Genomic DNA, 15,408 nt, shown 5'->3' with positions numbered 1-15,408 from the left:
CACACACACACACACACACACACACACACACACACACACACACACACACACACACACACACAACACTTGACATTGTTGTCAGTCTCGCTGGATGACTCAGATGTGGGGTGTTTCTATTTCTGCCACCCGCAAGATGATCTCTGGATTCCAGTTTACAACACAACTCTTTCCCTGCTGATAAATCATTTAAAAAATCTGTTTGCAGAAGGTTCTAAATTTTCACAAATTGTCAAATGCTTAAATTATGAGTCACAAAGAAAACTGAGAGGCTGCAGATTGTGTGTGTTTTTCTGTGGATAACTATCAGACACGTCTTTGCATACAGATTACAACAGGACAATAGCTCTATCAAAGTCTCATGAATTAAAGAATCTATCATGCCCTATAAAACATGCGCATCATTGTTTATTGATACTTAGGTAAATGTGGTCTGGTTTTGTTCTTTTATCTGCAAGACTTGGTAACACTGTGTGAAATGATTGTTTTATCTGTTTCACAACTCACTGAAAGGCAGGGGACCGATTTGATGACAACTGTGTGAGAAGATAGTTATGTAAAGATGGTTAAGATTAGAAAACAGACACTTGATATGTCCTGGAGTGCTCAGCTGCCCATGTTACTTAGCCGAGACAGATAGACACACAGCAATGGGGCTGCAGGATTCTGTTTTCCGAAGTCATTTCTTTATGTGGCTCTGACATTGGAACAAAACAACTAACCATAAAAGTTCTCCCTTTACAGAACCTTTCACACGTATTGTTAAGTATGCACATGTACAAACCTGTTTGTACATGTTAACAATTGAAATCCTGTGGAGAAGCAAGAAACTGCAAACCCTCTTCAACAAAAGTAACCCCCTCACCTCCTTTACCTTCCAGTTGGGTCAGCACTTCTTGATGCTTGCTGAAGACAAAGACCCAGACCTCAACAACCGCCTGGCAGTTAACTGGCTAATCAAAGCAGCTAAACAGGGAAGAATGTCCGCAGCGAGACTTCTTCAGCGCTGCTGGATCCAGAAAAAGGGAGTAACTCCAGAAAATGAGGCTGACATGCGCAAGTTGTCAAAAGAGGGCAAGTTTGAGCTGGCAGTACGCAAAGCAGCCATGATGATGTACTGGAGGCTCAACCCAGACAGGAAGAAAAAAGTGGCTGTCTCTGAGCTGCTCCAAAATGTCAGCCAGGTGAACGCAGTGCCAGGTAGGTGACAGAAGCAGTTGCAGAATATATAGCAATGCAATATCAGTTGTGTCTGTTATACTATACTCTTCCCCAAGTAATGTATCGTACTGCAAGACACTTTAGTTATTTCAATGTTTGCAGCTGTCTTCATGTGTCCCACTGCATGCCTGCATCCATTTATTAGATTTTTGGGTATTTCTCACCAGCAGGGGGCAAAGCAAGCAGAATCCCTGCTCCTACTTCGGGCCAGACCCAGAAAATAATAGAGAGCATGGTCAGCACTGATGGTAAGTATACAAATAAAACAAATTCAGGAAGCTACAGAGTAGTATGTGTTCTTTTGTATAATTGCATAATATGGACTTCACAGCCAAACAGCTGGTGGACCTGGATGACTTTGTTGAAATGACAAAAAAATATGCACAAGGCATTGTCCCTACTGTCCCTCAAAATGGAAGCCAGGACTCATCAGAAATTGAAAGTCCCGACCTGCTGGATAGAAAAGGGAAGGTAAAACTGCCTTTTTCCTAACAAATGATTTTTATATGTAGTATTTGTGTTATGACAACAGTGTGTTTGTGCGATTATGTGTCAAAGGTCAAGGCAGGGGTAGTCCCTAAAGAACATAAGAAGGTCCAGAAACATTCTTGGAGCTTTGATTACAGTGGGATGCTGCCGGACGCCAAGCATACAAATGCCATGAAGTCACACCTGACGGTAAAATGACTGAGACGATGTGTAGAGACTTTATTTCTCTTAATAAATTTTACTTTCAAACTCTTCTTGGTTTGACACTTTCTCTCTTCTTTTCTTTCTGTCCACCTCAGATGCTGCAGTACCCACTTCATGCAGTTATTGAGATGAAGGAGCACCTGTTTGACTGGGCATCGAGGGCAGGTGTCCAGTGGTTGAGCACGCTCATCCCTACGCAGCATGTCAACGCCCTCATTTTCTTCTTTATCATCAGCAACCTGACCGTTGACCTGTTTGCTTTTGTTATACCCCTGCTTGTCTTTTACCTCTCCTTCATTGCCATGATTATCTGCACTCTAAGGATCTTCCAGAGTAGCAAGGTTAATCTAAGACTTTTGTCTTTCATGACGGTGTATTTTGTTCAAATCAGTTAAATCAAATAAATGGACAAACATACTTCTTCTTTCCAGACATGGGAGAACTTCAAAGCCTTAACATCCCTGCTGACTCGTTTCGAACCAGGTCTTGATGTGGAGCAGGCAGAGACCAACTTTGGTTGGAACAACCTGGAGCAATACCTTTACTTTATCTTTTCCGTCTTTTTTGTCATTTTCTCCTTCCCTGTCGCCGACAAGAAATGGATCCCTTGTTCTGAGCTCTCCACCGTGGCAATTTTCTTCACAGTTCTCAGCTATTACAGCCTCAGCCCAGCTGCAGCAGCATATGCACGTCGTGCAATCTTCATCGAGGTATCTGGTTGAAGGATTTAAATCACACTTTATTTAATGTTTATGAGGTGACCTTCAAAGCAGTTATCTCACATTCAGATTGATCATTTTGCTTCATTTCTGTTAGACCGTGGTTTGTTCTTTTACAAATTGAGAAATTATTCATTTGATCGGCCACTAGATCAAAAATACTGCACTGTACTCTTACGATTCAACCTTAAACCTATTCGTAAATAGAACACAAGCCATGTATTCTAGTTGTGTTTTATGTGACCATGCTTTGTCCACACCTAAATAAAACAGAGAGCCAGCTTTTATTTTAATAATAATATATTACTAAAATATGATTGGGTGTTCATCTTAGGTAGCCTCAAATCTGTGTTGCCTGACACAATTACTGCCAGAGGACATGACAGGACTTCGTTTTCTTGGACACACATTTATGACAGTGCCGCTTGGGGAATCTGTGGTACTGAAGCTCAGCATCCCCTGCCTTCTGTATGTCTACCTTTTCTACCTGTTTTTCAGGTGAGTGGAGTTTGACCTGACAGACAAACCGATTATGTGTACTAAATTATGTTTGCCATTACTAATTATTCGCATTTTTCTTTCTTTCTTCTCACTGTAGCATGGCACGAACCCGTGGATTTCGGGGGACCTACTGCTTCCTGATCCCATATCTTGTATGCTTCATGTGGTGTGAGTTTTCAGTGGTCCTCCTACAAAATTCCTCTGCTGTTGGATTAATCCGCACCTGCGTGGCATACTTCCTCTTCCTGTTTGCACTCCCTGCTCTGGTGTTTGGCCTTGCCATCATGCTCTTCATCCAGCTGTTTAAATGGTTCATAGAACTAGAGTTGACAAAGATGATTGTGACCCTGGTGATATGCGCAATTCCCGTCACTCTGCGGCTCTGGACACGGTTCAGCATGTCTATTTTGGATGTTCTGCGCTCATTTACGCAATGGGGTCCAGTCAAATTCATCTTGCTCTGCATTTCCATGGTGATCCTGTTGTTCTCGGTATATGTATACCATGCGGAGGGACAGAAGGTGTACAACTCCACTCTGACATGGAACCAGTACAGCCAGACTTGTGGGCCTCCAGCCTGGGAAAGCAAAGGCATGGCCCAAACTCAGATCTTCTGCAGCCACCTGCAAGGGCACAGAGTCACCTGGACTGGACGCTTTAGACACGTCCGGATTGCTGAGACAGAAAACGGTGCGCAGTCTGTCATTAATATGCTGCCAGTGTTTATTGGGGACTGGATGCGCTGCTTGTACGGTGAAACATATCCCAAGTGTGACCCAAAGAATACATCACTGGCAAACTCAACGGCAGCGGAAATAGCAGACAGTGCTTTGTCAGGTCCAGTTTCTCTGGCCACACTGCTTAAAATGCAAGAAGAAGAGGAGTTGTGTCAAATTAAGGCTTTAGCCAAGCACACCTGTCACGTCAAGCGTTTTGACAGCTATCGATTTGAGGTGACGGTAGGAATTATCCAAGATGGAAGCTCAGGAGCAGAGGATGCAGCCAGAGATATAATCCTCATGGCCAGCAATGAGTTTAGACAAGTTCTGCTCAATCTGAAACCTGATAACATAATAGAATTCAGTACTAAGCTGGATGGACGTTTAGGAGCAAAGGCTCCGGCCTTTGAGCTCAAGGCTATCCACTGCCTCGACTGTGCTTCTTCATGGCTGACTGGAGGCAGGCAGGTGAAGATCGAGAGAGACTTCAGGCGTACAACAGTTAGAGCCTTCAAGTTTGCATTTGACTTTTTCTTCTCACCGTTCCTGTCAGCAGAAATCCGTACCTGAGATTAAACAGACAACAAGAAACCTGAATCTTTTTTCTTGTGAAAGAATTTTTAAATATAATTGAAAATCCTAACTGGTTTGTGGTTAAGGCATAAGATGCTTTTGGAAATAGTAATATCTTAAAACTTAAGCCAAGCCTTTCTATGTTTTCCTAACAAGTTTGCATGCAAATCTTTTCCCTGATAACCAGAGTGAGCGATCTTGTCATCAGCATTAGTGCTGTAGCTAAACTAAAGCTGCACAGAAACCTAAATCCTTCCTCCTTCTACAGAGAAACATTTGCAACCACCGGGTCTTATGACAGCTGTTTACATTTATTAAGTAAATATACTGATTTAATGTACACTCCATATAAACATACCAGCCTTATCATCACTAAAATGTAAGAAAAAGAAATTGTAAATTCATGATTACATTTAAAATCTAATATTTGTGATTAAAATGATAATATTTCAAATGGTTTTGATAACCCTCTAGATTTCTTTTTTATTGTGTGGTGTAGTTGAAACCTCTGGAGAGTCAGAGATGGTGGGTGGACATATGTTTACATTAAAACATTACCTTAGCTGAAGTCAAACTTGTCAGAGTAATGTTGATGATGCTGAGTCTTTATGTCTTGTACCATGAAGCGATGGTGGCGACCGAAGCTGCTGGATTTTTTGTGGAAATACCAATAAAAATAGTCCAAATGGTTACTTTCATAACAATGAACACTATATTTAATCTTCTGGGCCAAGATTTAATTCTAATTGGTTCAACATTTACTAACAACAAAGAGCCGAATTTGGAGTCTTGTTCTTTCTTCAAATAAAAATGCGACCCATTTAAGATAGACATGCAGACAAAAATAGACATGTTTTCAGATAGTTTTATTAATGCACATTCCTTTCATCCATGAATAAGGTTTTTGTACATTTACATCTTTTATTAATTTTTTTAGTATGATAGATATACACATAAGAAGCACTGAGTAATGGTAACATGCTGCTGCTGCTGATGGTGCTGCTGTGACTGAACTTAATGTCTCTCCCAGCTGAATGGCGGTGGGTATGACAGATTTACAAGTCACTCAACAACAACTTAAGCCATTTTGTGTGCATTTTGTCACATTTGTGTTGGGCTGCGATTAAAAAAACAACCAAAAAACATGTAATGCACATTTGTGTCCTTTGTCAGAAACAGAAACAGTAAATGTACTGACAGATGTGAGAAACTGTTGCCCATTCAAAGCTCAGGTTTCAAAAAGATCCAAAATTGTTCACCACTTTTGCAATAATTTTGTTTCTCCTCCATATATGGTCAACATGCAGACCGCTCAATAATCTTATCAGGACCAAGGTCACTTGAGAACAATGTACTGCACCCTAGGAAATAAAACCATTCCACATCTAAACCCTGCACACCTATAGCTTTCATTTGTCGCAACCCAGAGCAGCAACCGGCACTGTGAGGTATCAGCTATGACAACAATAATTCCTGTGATACACTATGATAAATTTACACTATAATAAGTTTTTGGACAGTTAAGATCTTTCAATGATGCATACAATGAGCTATTGCACTGATGATGACCTCTGACCCTCGAGCACACTACAAATGAGAACAAAAGGATCCAGCTGAGTCAGGGTTATTTTTTCTTCTTTTATAAACAATGTGCAAGTTTTCCTTGATTGTGAGATCCCCTTTTAAAATGTGCTTCTACATTATAAAATGAACAAGGCTCATTCTGATTTTCACACATTATAACAGTAACATTTTTGTCTTATTCACAGTAGTTTGCCAAAGTAGTCATAAACCTTGAACTTTTTCATCAATTTGTCATCTTACACCCACACACTTCTCTGCAAGTGAAGAAACAACACAACATAGTGCATGATTCTGAAATGAGCGGAATAAGATGCATGGTTTTCAAAAATATATACAATTAAAAATAATTAGTCAGCTGTCCATTTATATCAAAACCATTTCCTTTTATACTCTTAAGTGAAACAAAGTGCAGTCAAATGCCTTCAGAACTTATCCAATCAATAATTACACTCCATCTGTGTGCAGTGCAATCTCAGGAAAAATCCAATTGCTCTGTGAAGGCCACAGAGGGTTGGTTGTTAGAGAGAATAAACAGCATCAGAAAGACCAAGAAACAACTAAGAAACATACCAAAGATGTCAGTAGTAAAGAAGTTTAAAGCAAGATTAGCCAAGCTTTGGACATCCTATTGAGATGTGAAGAGTATTATCTAAAACTCTAAACCTTTACAAGATATCTGACCAAGCCATAAGAAGTTCTGTTTGCACTTTGGCGCAAACAATGTAGGGGACACAACAAATATGAAAAAATGGGGTTGCGTCACATGAGACCAAAAGTGAACTTTTTGGCCTTCGTGCAAAATGTTGGACGCAAAAACAGGTAAGAGTTAGATACAGGGAAATCCTGTAAGAAAACTTAACAAGCTGTAAAAGACTTCAGTCTGAGGTGGAGGCCCACCTTACGGCAGTAAAATTACCCTAAAAAAAAACAAACAGAGCCATCTTAGAATGGTTTAGTTGAAAGTAAATTTCTGTTAAAACTGCTCTGTCAAAGAATTAAGTCCAGTTGAATATCTGTGAGAGGACTTAAAAATCTAAGATCACAAACACTCTTTTTACTACCAGAATAAGTTGAAGCAAAGAAAAATTGGCAAAAATGTAAGTTTGTTGATGTGCAAGGCTGGCATAGATACACTTACACCTATAATTGAAGCAAAAAATGCTTCTTCAAAGCATGGATTCAAAAGGGCTGAATCTTTTTAAAAACCATGTATCCCCATGCCTTTCACTTTTTATACATGCATTGCTTTGCGCTGACTTTTCACAAAACATTGGAGTTAACGGTTGTGACATGGCAAAATATAAAAATGTTAAGGTACCTGAACACTTTCGCAGAGCACTATTTGTTTGAATATCATCAGCCTTTATCTGGGGATAAGTAGGAAACACAACAAAAGACTAAGAGTTGCATTATACTTGATTCACCAAGCCCTGTCCTCCATCCAAAACTTTGAATGTATTGCTACACAATAATAACCATGTTGGGATATCGTAACTTTTCTGCATGAGATGCTCATTTACAGTGTACACAACAAAATTTGTTTGAAGCAAAGAGGTACTGTTTTTAAGAAATCAACACAGATATATACAGCTAACTGTAAAAAGTGTACATATGTTACCTGCCTAAAGAAAATGATCATGTTTCATATCAGGAGTACCGCTGAACTGTTCTTGGTGATATTATCTCGATGTGAACAGATCATGTATGAATTATGAGTATAATCCCCAGGAGCACTGCTCTAAAGGAGAGTATCAATAGCTGTTGTTACTCAGCAGAGAAAATAAAGATATTGCAAAGAAACATTCACTTACACCATTCCTAACATTCCACATTAAAAAAAAAAAACAAAAACAAAAAAAAAAACGTTGAATACAATGTCTCGTAAAGTCATCCTAGTTATGTCAGGAGCATCACACATTTCTTCACTGAAGCGCTTTCCGTTCTGTGTGTAAAAGAGTAGATTAGTGAGCGGTGCAGCACTGTGTGATTAACAGCACTGAGTCATTGCAGATGGAGAGGTGTCCCTGCACCTTCTTCACTGCTTCTGCAGAAGAAAATTACACAAACATCTTGGAAAAGGGGGAGTAGAGTGCAACAAAAAAATGAAGTCCCAATTGCCTCTAGAGACATGAGCACATCTCAGGGCCGAAAAAACTATTAGACGCCATTCCTCAGTTATTAACTTCTTTTAGATCAATAATCAGTCTGGTATTTAGTCATTAAGGATAAACCCCAATTTTCAGAGGCTGCATCTCTCACATGCACTCCTTAAACACTGAAACTGTTTCAAGTTTGTGTCTGCATTCCTGCTACTGCATCTGCGCGTCGGGGTTGACACGATCCTGAAAGATGTATAGGTTGTTGGTGGCTGCAATAGCAATTATATTCTCCTCAGGGTGCCAGGCCATGTGCAGGATTTTCTTGGTGAAGTCCAGGCTGTCAACGCCTACGTCCCCACGGCGTCGCTTCCCGCCCGTGTACACCCGGCGTGTCCGCAGCACAGCCCGAGGCTTGCTGTTCTCCCTCCATGCCTCCAGGGTTACGCCCCGGCCCGTCTCCCGATCGAACATCCGGAAAAAGCTGTTGTACGCCCCCGTCATGATCACACTGGGTTACAGGAGAGCAGGAAGAAAGATTTGTCATGGGCCAGAGAAGAGGGCAGCAAGGAAACCAAACAGGGTGAGAAGATTGATCTGATGTCTCTAAAGACCGTCTTCAACATTGATTGAGATGTCAGATAATGTCAGAGCCAGGCGATTAGTAGAGTCACAGGGATTAGCACTGACACATTCATCTAATTTGCTTTTAAACGTAATTATTCTGCAAACTGTCTCCACCAGTCAACACTTACCTGTCCGAGCTGTTCCAGACACATTCAAATTTATCAAAGATGCAATCATTCTCATAGAGGGAACACAGTTTACTCCTCAGGTATTCGTGGACCTGGGAAAGATAAAGACTCGGTCAGCCACCGCATTCAGAGATCAGCATACGCAGAGCAGTAAAGCAGCATCATTCCTACATCATACACCAGATGGTGGGCATCTGAAATCAAAGTAGAATCATCTTACTTGGTAGGTTTCAACTGGGCCTTTGTCCATATTTAAGTCCCACACCTTAGCAGTCAAGTAATCTCTTGTTAGCAGGTAGCGCCCGCTGTGGCTGAACTTAACATCCGACACAGAGGAAATAATCTCTGAGAAGAATGAACGGCTTCCGGGATCTTCAGGCTCCTCAAAAACTTCAGAAACACAGTGCACAACTAGTCAGTTGCACATATACAGATTTTGCTTTGGTTTTCTGCCTGGAATTCTTTATCCCCTCTTCCATTGTTTACTGCAATACATTTTTTTTATTTGCAAAAACATGCTCACGTTTGGTATGTCTGTCACAGAGAGCCGAGGCCCTCATATCACAGAGGCGCAGGGTCCCCTTGCTGCTGCTGTACACAAACAGATGGCAGTGGTGAGGGTGGAACTCTGCTGCTGTGATCACCTCTGTCAGGTCCTCCATGTTGGCAGGTTTGATGTCTACAATGTCTGGGAAGAAGTTCCATCAAGGACAATAAGAGGAACAAAAATAACAATGATGTTTTGCTATGACGTGCACAGCGTTTCTTTTTGTTCCAGACGTTTTTATTGTATAATTGTTCACCGTAAACAACAACCAAACAACGCATCCCATTCAGCTCTAACATGGCTGCACAATCTGCTCCTCAGTTTGTTCTATTTGTGTTTTAGTGGTCCTACGAGGCTCAGCAGAAAGTGTGCTGCTGAGTGAATAATTCAAACTAGTCTTCCATAGCTGTGTCTGAGATTTTCTAGGTCAGCTTCCATTTGAATGGGAAAACACCAAAGGCAGCCGGTATAACATGCTGCAACCTGCACTGAAACCACAGTGAGCGGCACTCTTATCAAAACAAACACCTCATCATATTATTACTGTATTATTAACACATAAACACAACTCTATGATGGATTATGCTGCTTAATGTGGCTATATTTATAATAGGATGTGGTTATATTCTAGACTAGACTAGACTAGACTAGAATAGAATAGAATAGAATAGAATAGAATAGAATAGAATAGAATAGAATAGAATAGAATAGAAACATAATTTATTGTTCCACTGTGGGAGAATTCAGGTGTCTGAGCAGCAAAGTGAATTACAAATGGAAGTATGCATTTGTAATTCAAATGCATACTTTGAATTACAAAGTATGCATTGTAATTCATACAATGTATTGTATGAATTACAATGCATTGTATTTCATACAATACATTGTATGAAATACAAATGTATTGTATTGTATTTCATACAATACATTTGTTTTTCATACAATACATTGTATTGTATGAAATACATTATAATGCTATTGTCATGATCCGTGTTTCTATGTGTTTATTTTCTAGTTTCTGTGTGATTCTGTTCCCTGTTAGTCCTGTCTCTGCGTCTTTCCCCGTTGATTGTCTCCCAGGTGTGTCTCGTTCCCGTGATTACCCCGTGTGTATTTAGTCTCCCCTGTTGTCTGTGTTCTTCGTCGGGTCCTTGTCTACTGACTGTCAACTGAATGTCAATTGATGTCACCTGTCTCCGTGTTGCCAGTCTCCTCGTGCTGTTTTCCCCGTTGTTCCTTGTTAGTTTTTGTCATTAAATTCATCATTTTCGCTACATCCTGGTTCCTGCCTGCGTCTCTACTCACCACAAACCACCGCCTCATGACAGCTATAATGTATGAAATGCATTATAGCATTATAATATATAATGCTATAATGTATATAATGTATAACATTATAATGCTATAATTATAGCATTATAAATGCTATAATTATAGCATTCATAATTATAATTTAATAATTATGAATGCTATTATTAAATTATAGCATTCATTACAGCATGAATGATTTAGTCTTTTCAAAGTGAGCATTATGGCACATTCTGTCTACAATGTAACAAAATTTGCTGTGCATGTTGCCACACTTGTGGTTTCTTCAAAATGTGATTCACAAGATTTAGTGCCTGCAACAGACTGGCGACCTGTCCAGGGTGTACCCTGCCTCTCGCCCGGAACGTTAGGCACCAGCACCCCTCCCGACCCCACTAAGGGACAAGGGTGTAAGAAAATGGATGGATGGAAACTTTTTACTCTGTGTGCAGTCCGACATGGTCGCACTGACCTCATGTGCACTTTTACAAGTTTTTTTTGTCGTAAACTGACAGTCAGACAGGACAGCCCCTCGTCACTGTACGACTGTGACTTTGGCCATGGTTTTCCTGAGCTTCGCGCGTGAGGGTTAAACAAAATGAATTGGTTACTGTGGTTTTAAACACATCTGTTGCACTGATTTTGCTTGTCCAAAAAAAAAGATACATTGGTGAATTCTGAAGATTAGTTTTAAATATTTATCTCTTCTTCAGTGAGAGATAAAGTGTCAAATGAAGATCTGAGGTCATTTCCAAAGTAACCAATAGCAGTTTTTTTGTAGTAACTTGGTAAATCAAATTACTACAAATTATCTTGTAGTAATTTGTGTAAATATAAAATAAACCAGGAGTGCAAAGGATACTGAAACTACGATCAGTGATGTCCAGATGCCACATATTGATGCGCAGGTCATCCGCAGACAAGTAGGTCTCCCCATCGCTGTTGACGGAGATGGAGTTGATGTGGTATGTGTGTCCATTTGCAAACACACGCCTGGGGCGAACTTCTACCATCAGATCTGTTGGCTTCAGCACTGGCACCTTAAACAGAAAGTTAAAGAGTCAAGAAGGACAAAATGTATGCAGATGAGAAAGGGAGAACTAAAGTACACAATGTGGTACAACCATAAGGTAAAGAACTAATGCATGAAAGGCAAGCAAGTTGTTTTTGCATTGAATGTGAAGCTAACACAAAACTACACACAACAGTAGGTTAGTGGGTGTGTAGATGTGTGTGTGCTTCGGTACCCTCAGAGAGGTAATGGTGGAAACATCCTTGATTCGTCCCTCCTCATCTTTCAGATTGTATCCTTCTGGTCTCTTGTCCCTCTCACTGACCTTCCACAGTTTGACGGTTTTATCTGTGAAAGGAACACAGCACAATCTGAGCAGTGATATGGGGTTTGTTTAAACAAAGATGGCAGACCTACAGTGCCTCAAAAAGTATTAACACTGCTCCAAAAGCACAACGTAAAATGTGTTCAGTCATAAAGATTTCATTTCAATCACTAAAGAAGATTAAAACCGTTTACTCGCTGTGGGAACATAGTTGTGAAGTTTGAGACCAATGTTGTGGTCTTTTCCTGTGACATTTAAAAAGCCTCCTGCAGAAAATCAATGAGACTTCCCGTCAGAGTTTGATCTGTTTCTTACCATTGGTGGAAAGCAGGAAATGTGCGGCATTCTGCTGCGGCAACCATCGGATCTTGTTGATCTTCTCCTCTATCTCCAGACTCTTCAGGTAGTCAAAGTCAGGTTCGTGACTCTGAAACGTGCTGTAGACGTTGTACTCTCCCGAGTCCCCCACCTCCTCCTCTGACACGCCCTTGGGCTAAAAGGAGCAGAAAAACAAGTCAGAAACCACTTTTTCACCATTTGTATTGGTGCATTATGAAGACAGTCCTGCATACAGAGAGTTAACATAACAATAAGGTGACCTGACCTCGGTTTCTCTTTGAAAGATGACCACTCGGCCACCTTTATCCCCTGTTGCCAGCAGGTCCCCAGTTTGGTTGAATTCCACTGTAGAGATGACATCAGCTGGAAGGGACACAGGGAAAATGGCACCAGTTACTCAGGAGGGTGGTTAAGATAAACACATAATGACTAAGAAGGATACGAAGGCAACTAAGTCGCAAAGAGCAAACAGACGTGCCAGGCATGGCAACAGACACGGGTATGAGATTCTTAGGGAATGATACTCTCTACTAAAAATACCAGGATACCAGAAACACTACCGTTTCAAAAATGTATGAAATTACTTAATAGTGTCAATCACTTTCTTTTCAACACAGTAACTCTGTTTTTGCAATCAAAGATACTTCCAAACATTTGAATTTGACTGTATTGTGAAGGAAAATTAGATGATGTTTCTTTCATTCAGCTGACTCACTTCTGTGATTCAGCCAGCCAAATAAAACTCTGGTCATTTTACCATATTCTCTGTCATCCCATTGCCAGGAAATTAAATCATATGAAAAGGTATGACTGATAACTAGTTCCTGCCAAGTATTTACATGATAATGTCAAAATGTCTGATATCATTTAACTGAGTATCACTCGACTAGCTTTCATTCTATTAATGACTTGGTAATTTGTGAATCGACATATTTTCAGGTGAATTTGCTCCATACAGCTGGAGAAAAGTTTGGTCAGTCTTTCACTTCTTGGCAGGAAATACGGGGATCTACATTAGAAAATTTGAGATATGCTGAAACTGTAGCTTTATAAAGATGTTTAAGTGTCTTGATACTGTTTCATATCTAGTCCCAAAGGTCTGTGTTATTTTCAACTGGAAAAATTTCCCAAAACTAGGATTTTGCTTTTCTTTAAGGAAGGACAGCACAGCAACAAGCCAAAAGTGGGAGAACAATATGTTACTCAGTGCTCTGTAGCTGATGGGGAATTCAGACATGTTGGCATTTAATTAAAATAACTTTAAACCACAGGGAAAAAGGCATATAATGCAAGCAATTTTTCCAAAACATACTAATAAAAAACAATAATATACCCTCGCACTGATAGCCCATGCCTGGTTTTTACACAGCGATTTCCAAACAATCAATTAGATTTTTGTTGCAGGCAAGAGAAGATACACGTTACCCAGCTTACATGGAGCAACATGTGAGGAGCAGAGAATAACATTTATCTGTGAAGCACTTTCTGGCGGTGTCACTTAAAAACCTAACTTATAAAAACTGTATGACAGATTATTTTCTGAGTTTTTGACACTAATTTTCTCAAACCATTTTATACCTTAATACTGAGCCTTGAATAGTAGCTGTACTACACATGAAAAGGTCGGTTTCAAATGTAAAGAAACATGAAAATATCATGATTGTTGTGAAATCTCCAAGTCATAAAAGAAAAATCCAATTTCTGCTAAGCATCACATCATAAATATACAAAAGTAATATTTGAAATCTAACCACAAAGTGGTGCCATCATGTTCTCCCTGCCAGTCCTAAGATTAACCCGTTTGATCTGTAATCTCCACAGAGAGAGCACTGACCCACCTTCTGTGACGTAGTCTCTCAGGAAGGTGTGGTTGATTTTGGGGCTCTCAGCGTCCTCGCCCATCTGAAGAAGAGGGAGGGTGGCCCGCCAGTTCGCCCGTCCTGAGGGGAAGGGTCCAATCTGTAATCTCTCTTCCCGCCCAGGCTCCGCCCATGCTGCTGGGGCCTACTGAAGCATCCTGTACCAAGGCATCCTGGGAAACCGGACAGCAAGACGGAGAAGAAGGGTGAGGAGGAGAAAAGAGGATGGAGAAAATGGGGTTTTAAGAGGAGGACAAAGTAAATGGAGAGCCTGAAGAGAAAGATGTTTTTGGAAAGAAAAGAAGAAGAAGAGTCCACATGTCAAAAAGTGTCAGAAATGTACTTCCCACATTAGATAAGTATAAATGTGTTGCCAAGGCCTAACTGGTGCTGGAGTAGACCCATGCACTGAGCAGAGGAGCCATGATAACAAACAGCTCGAGCACAGACAGAGAATACGAGTCGTTGTGCTGGTTTCAGTAGGTATGCAAAAATGAAGATTGGGCCAATATAAATGCATTCATCCACTCATTCACCCAGAAGCTGTGTCAGGAGTAGGAAATAATCTCAGGGTGTGGTATTCCTTCCTCTCATATCCGAACACACACACACACACACCCACACCCACACACACGCACACACACTTTACAGTCAGATAGTCCTTGACGGAGATCAGAGGAGAATGCAATGTCTTGCCTGTGCTGCAGGAAGAGAGGTGGAGGATGGGGGGACAAGGGGGATCAGGCCCCAGCTCACCTACCAGTCTGCCCGCTGCTGCTGTTCCTGCTGGAGAGTGTGTGTACACGGCCCTCTGCTGCAGTGTGCTCCTGTCGAGGGAAGGGGAAAAGGAATGGATGGAGCAAGGATGGTGGTATGAGGAGGAGAAGCAGAGGAGGAGAAGAGAGAGAAAAGACGGAGGGATGGCGAGGTGGATGGAGGAGCGCTTGCTGCCGATGCTCTGGATGTGATCCTGTGCAGCATCCAGCGATGTCATGGCAGCCTCCTCTTGGGGCAGCCTATCACAGCACAGCTGTCACCAGTGGATCCGCCCACTGCAGGTGGTGGGGAGAGCAGTTGGCCAGCAGGGGGAGCCGTTTACTGGTGAGTGCTTTATATGTAGCGTTTTGAGTAAGATGAGGATTATTATAAGGGGGTTTTAT

General features: G+C 41.0%; 2 protein-coding genes across 4 annotated transcripts in view; one reads left to right on the top strand and one right to left on the bottom strand.

The window, feature by feature from the left end:
* The window catches only part of wfs1a (Wolfram syndrome 1a (wolframin)), a 10,221-nt gene extending 2,369 nt beyond the window's left edge, over positions 1–7,852 (top strand). Inside the window, exons 3-10 of one of the 2 annotated variants that reach the window (XM_008417018.2) lie at positions 879–1,197; positions 1,389–1,466; positions 1,550–1,689; positions 1,777–1,896; positions 2,007–2,252; positions 2,343–2,621; positions 2,965–3,128; positions 3,229–7,852. In XM_008417018.2, coding sequence (XP_008415240.2) covers positions 879–1,197; positions 1,389–1,466; positions 1,550–1,689; positions 1,777–1,896; positions 2,007–2,252; positions 2,343–2,621; positions 2,965–3,128; positions 3,229–4,420 — 2,538 coding nt within the window. In that variant the 3' untranslated portion in view covers positions 4,421–7,852. Of the gene's footprint in view, positions 1–878; positions 1,198–1,385; positions 1,467–1,549; positions 1,690–1,776; positions 1,897–2,006; positions 2,253–2,342; positions 2,622–2,964; positions 3,129–3,228 lie in introns of both variants that reach the window. The other variant, XM_008417014.2, reaches the window with a different exon arrangement.
* Positions 5,273–15,255, bottom strand: ppp2r2ca (protein phosphatase 2, regulatory subunit B, gamma a). 2 transcript variants are annotated; one of them, XM_017306358.1, is made up of 10 exons: positions 15,009–15,255; positions 14,228–14,519; positions 12,655–12,752; positions 12,366–12,543; positions 11,961–12,073; positions 11,576–11,753; positions 9,382–9,546; positions 9,079–9,248; positions 8,859–8,950; positions 5,273–8,614 (listed from the first exon to the last, which is right to left on the bottom strand). In XM_017306358.1, the coding sequence occupies exons 2-10, from the start codon at positions 14,289–14,291 to the stop codon at positions 8,317–8,319; spliced, it is 1,356 nt and encodes a 451-aa protein (XP_017161847.1). In that variant the 5' UTR covers positions 14,292–14,519; positions 15,009–15,255; the 3' UTR covers positions 5,273–8,316. The 2 variants fall into 2 exon arrangements, with proteins under 2 accessions (XP_017161847.1, XP_008415224.1); XM_008417002.2 differs by having other exon boundaries at positions 14,228–14,421.
* Between the last annotated feature and the right edge of the window lie 153 nt (positions 15,256–15,408).

Source organism: Poecilia reticulata, linkage group LG1 (assembly GCF_000633615.1).
Source record: "Poecilia reticulata strain Guanapo linkage group LG1, Guppy_female_1.0+MT, whole genome shotgun sequence".
In the NCBI taxonomy this organism is placed as follows: domain Eukaryota; kingdom Metazoa; phylum Chordata; class Actinopteri; order Cyprinodontiformes; family Poeciliidae; genus Poecilia; species Poecilia reticulata.
Note: the sequence above shows the minus strand (reverse complement) of the source record. Positions and strands in the feature narration are given on the sequence as shown.

What these genes read in the sequence shown, in the direction of transcription:
- ppp2r2ca (XM_017306358.1), bottom strand. Translation starts at nt 14,291, where the DNA reads ATGGGCGAGGACGCTGAGAGCCCCAAAATCAACCACACCTTCCTGAGA. An exon ending in GAGAGACTACGTCACAGAAG is followed by an intron (nt 12,753 to 14,227) that starts GTGGGTCAGTGC and finishes TGTCCCTTCCAG; the next exon opens with CTGATGTCATCTCTACAGTG. An exon ending in CTGTGACAGACATACCAAAC is followed by an intron (nt 9,249 to 9,381) that starts GTGAGCATGTTT and finishes GTGTTTCTGAAG; the next exon opens with TTTTTGAGGAGCCTGAAGAT.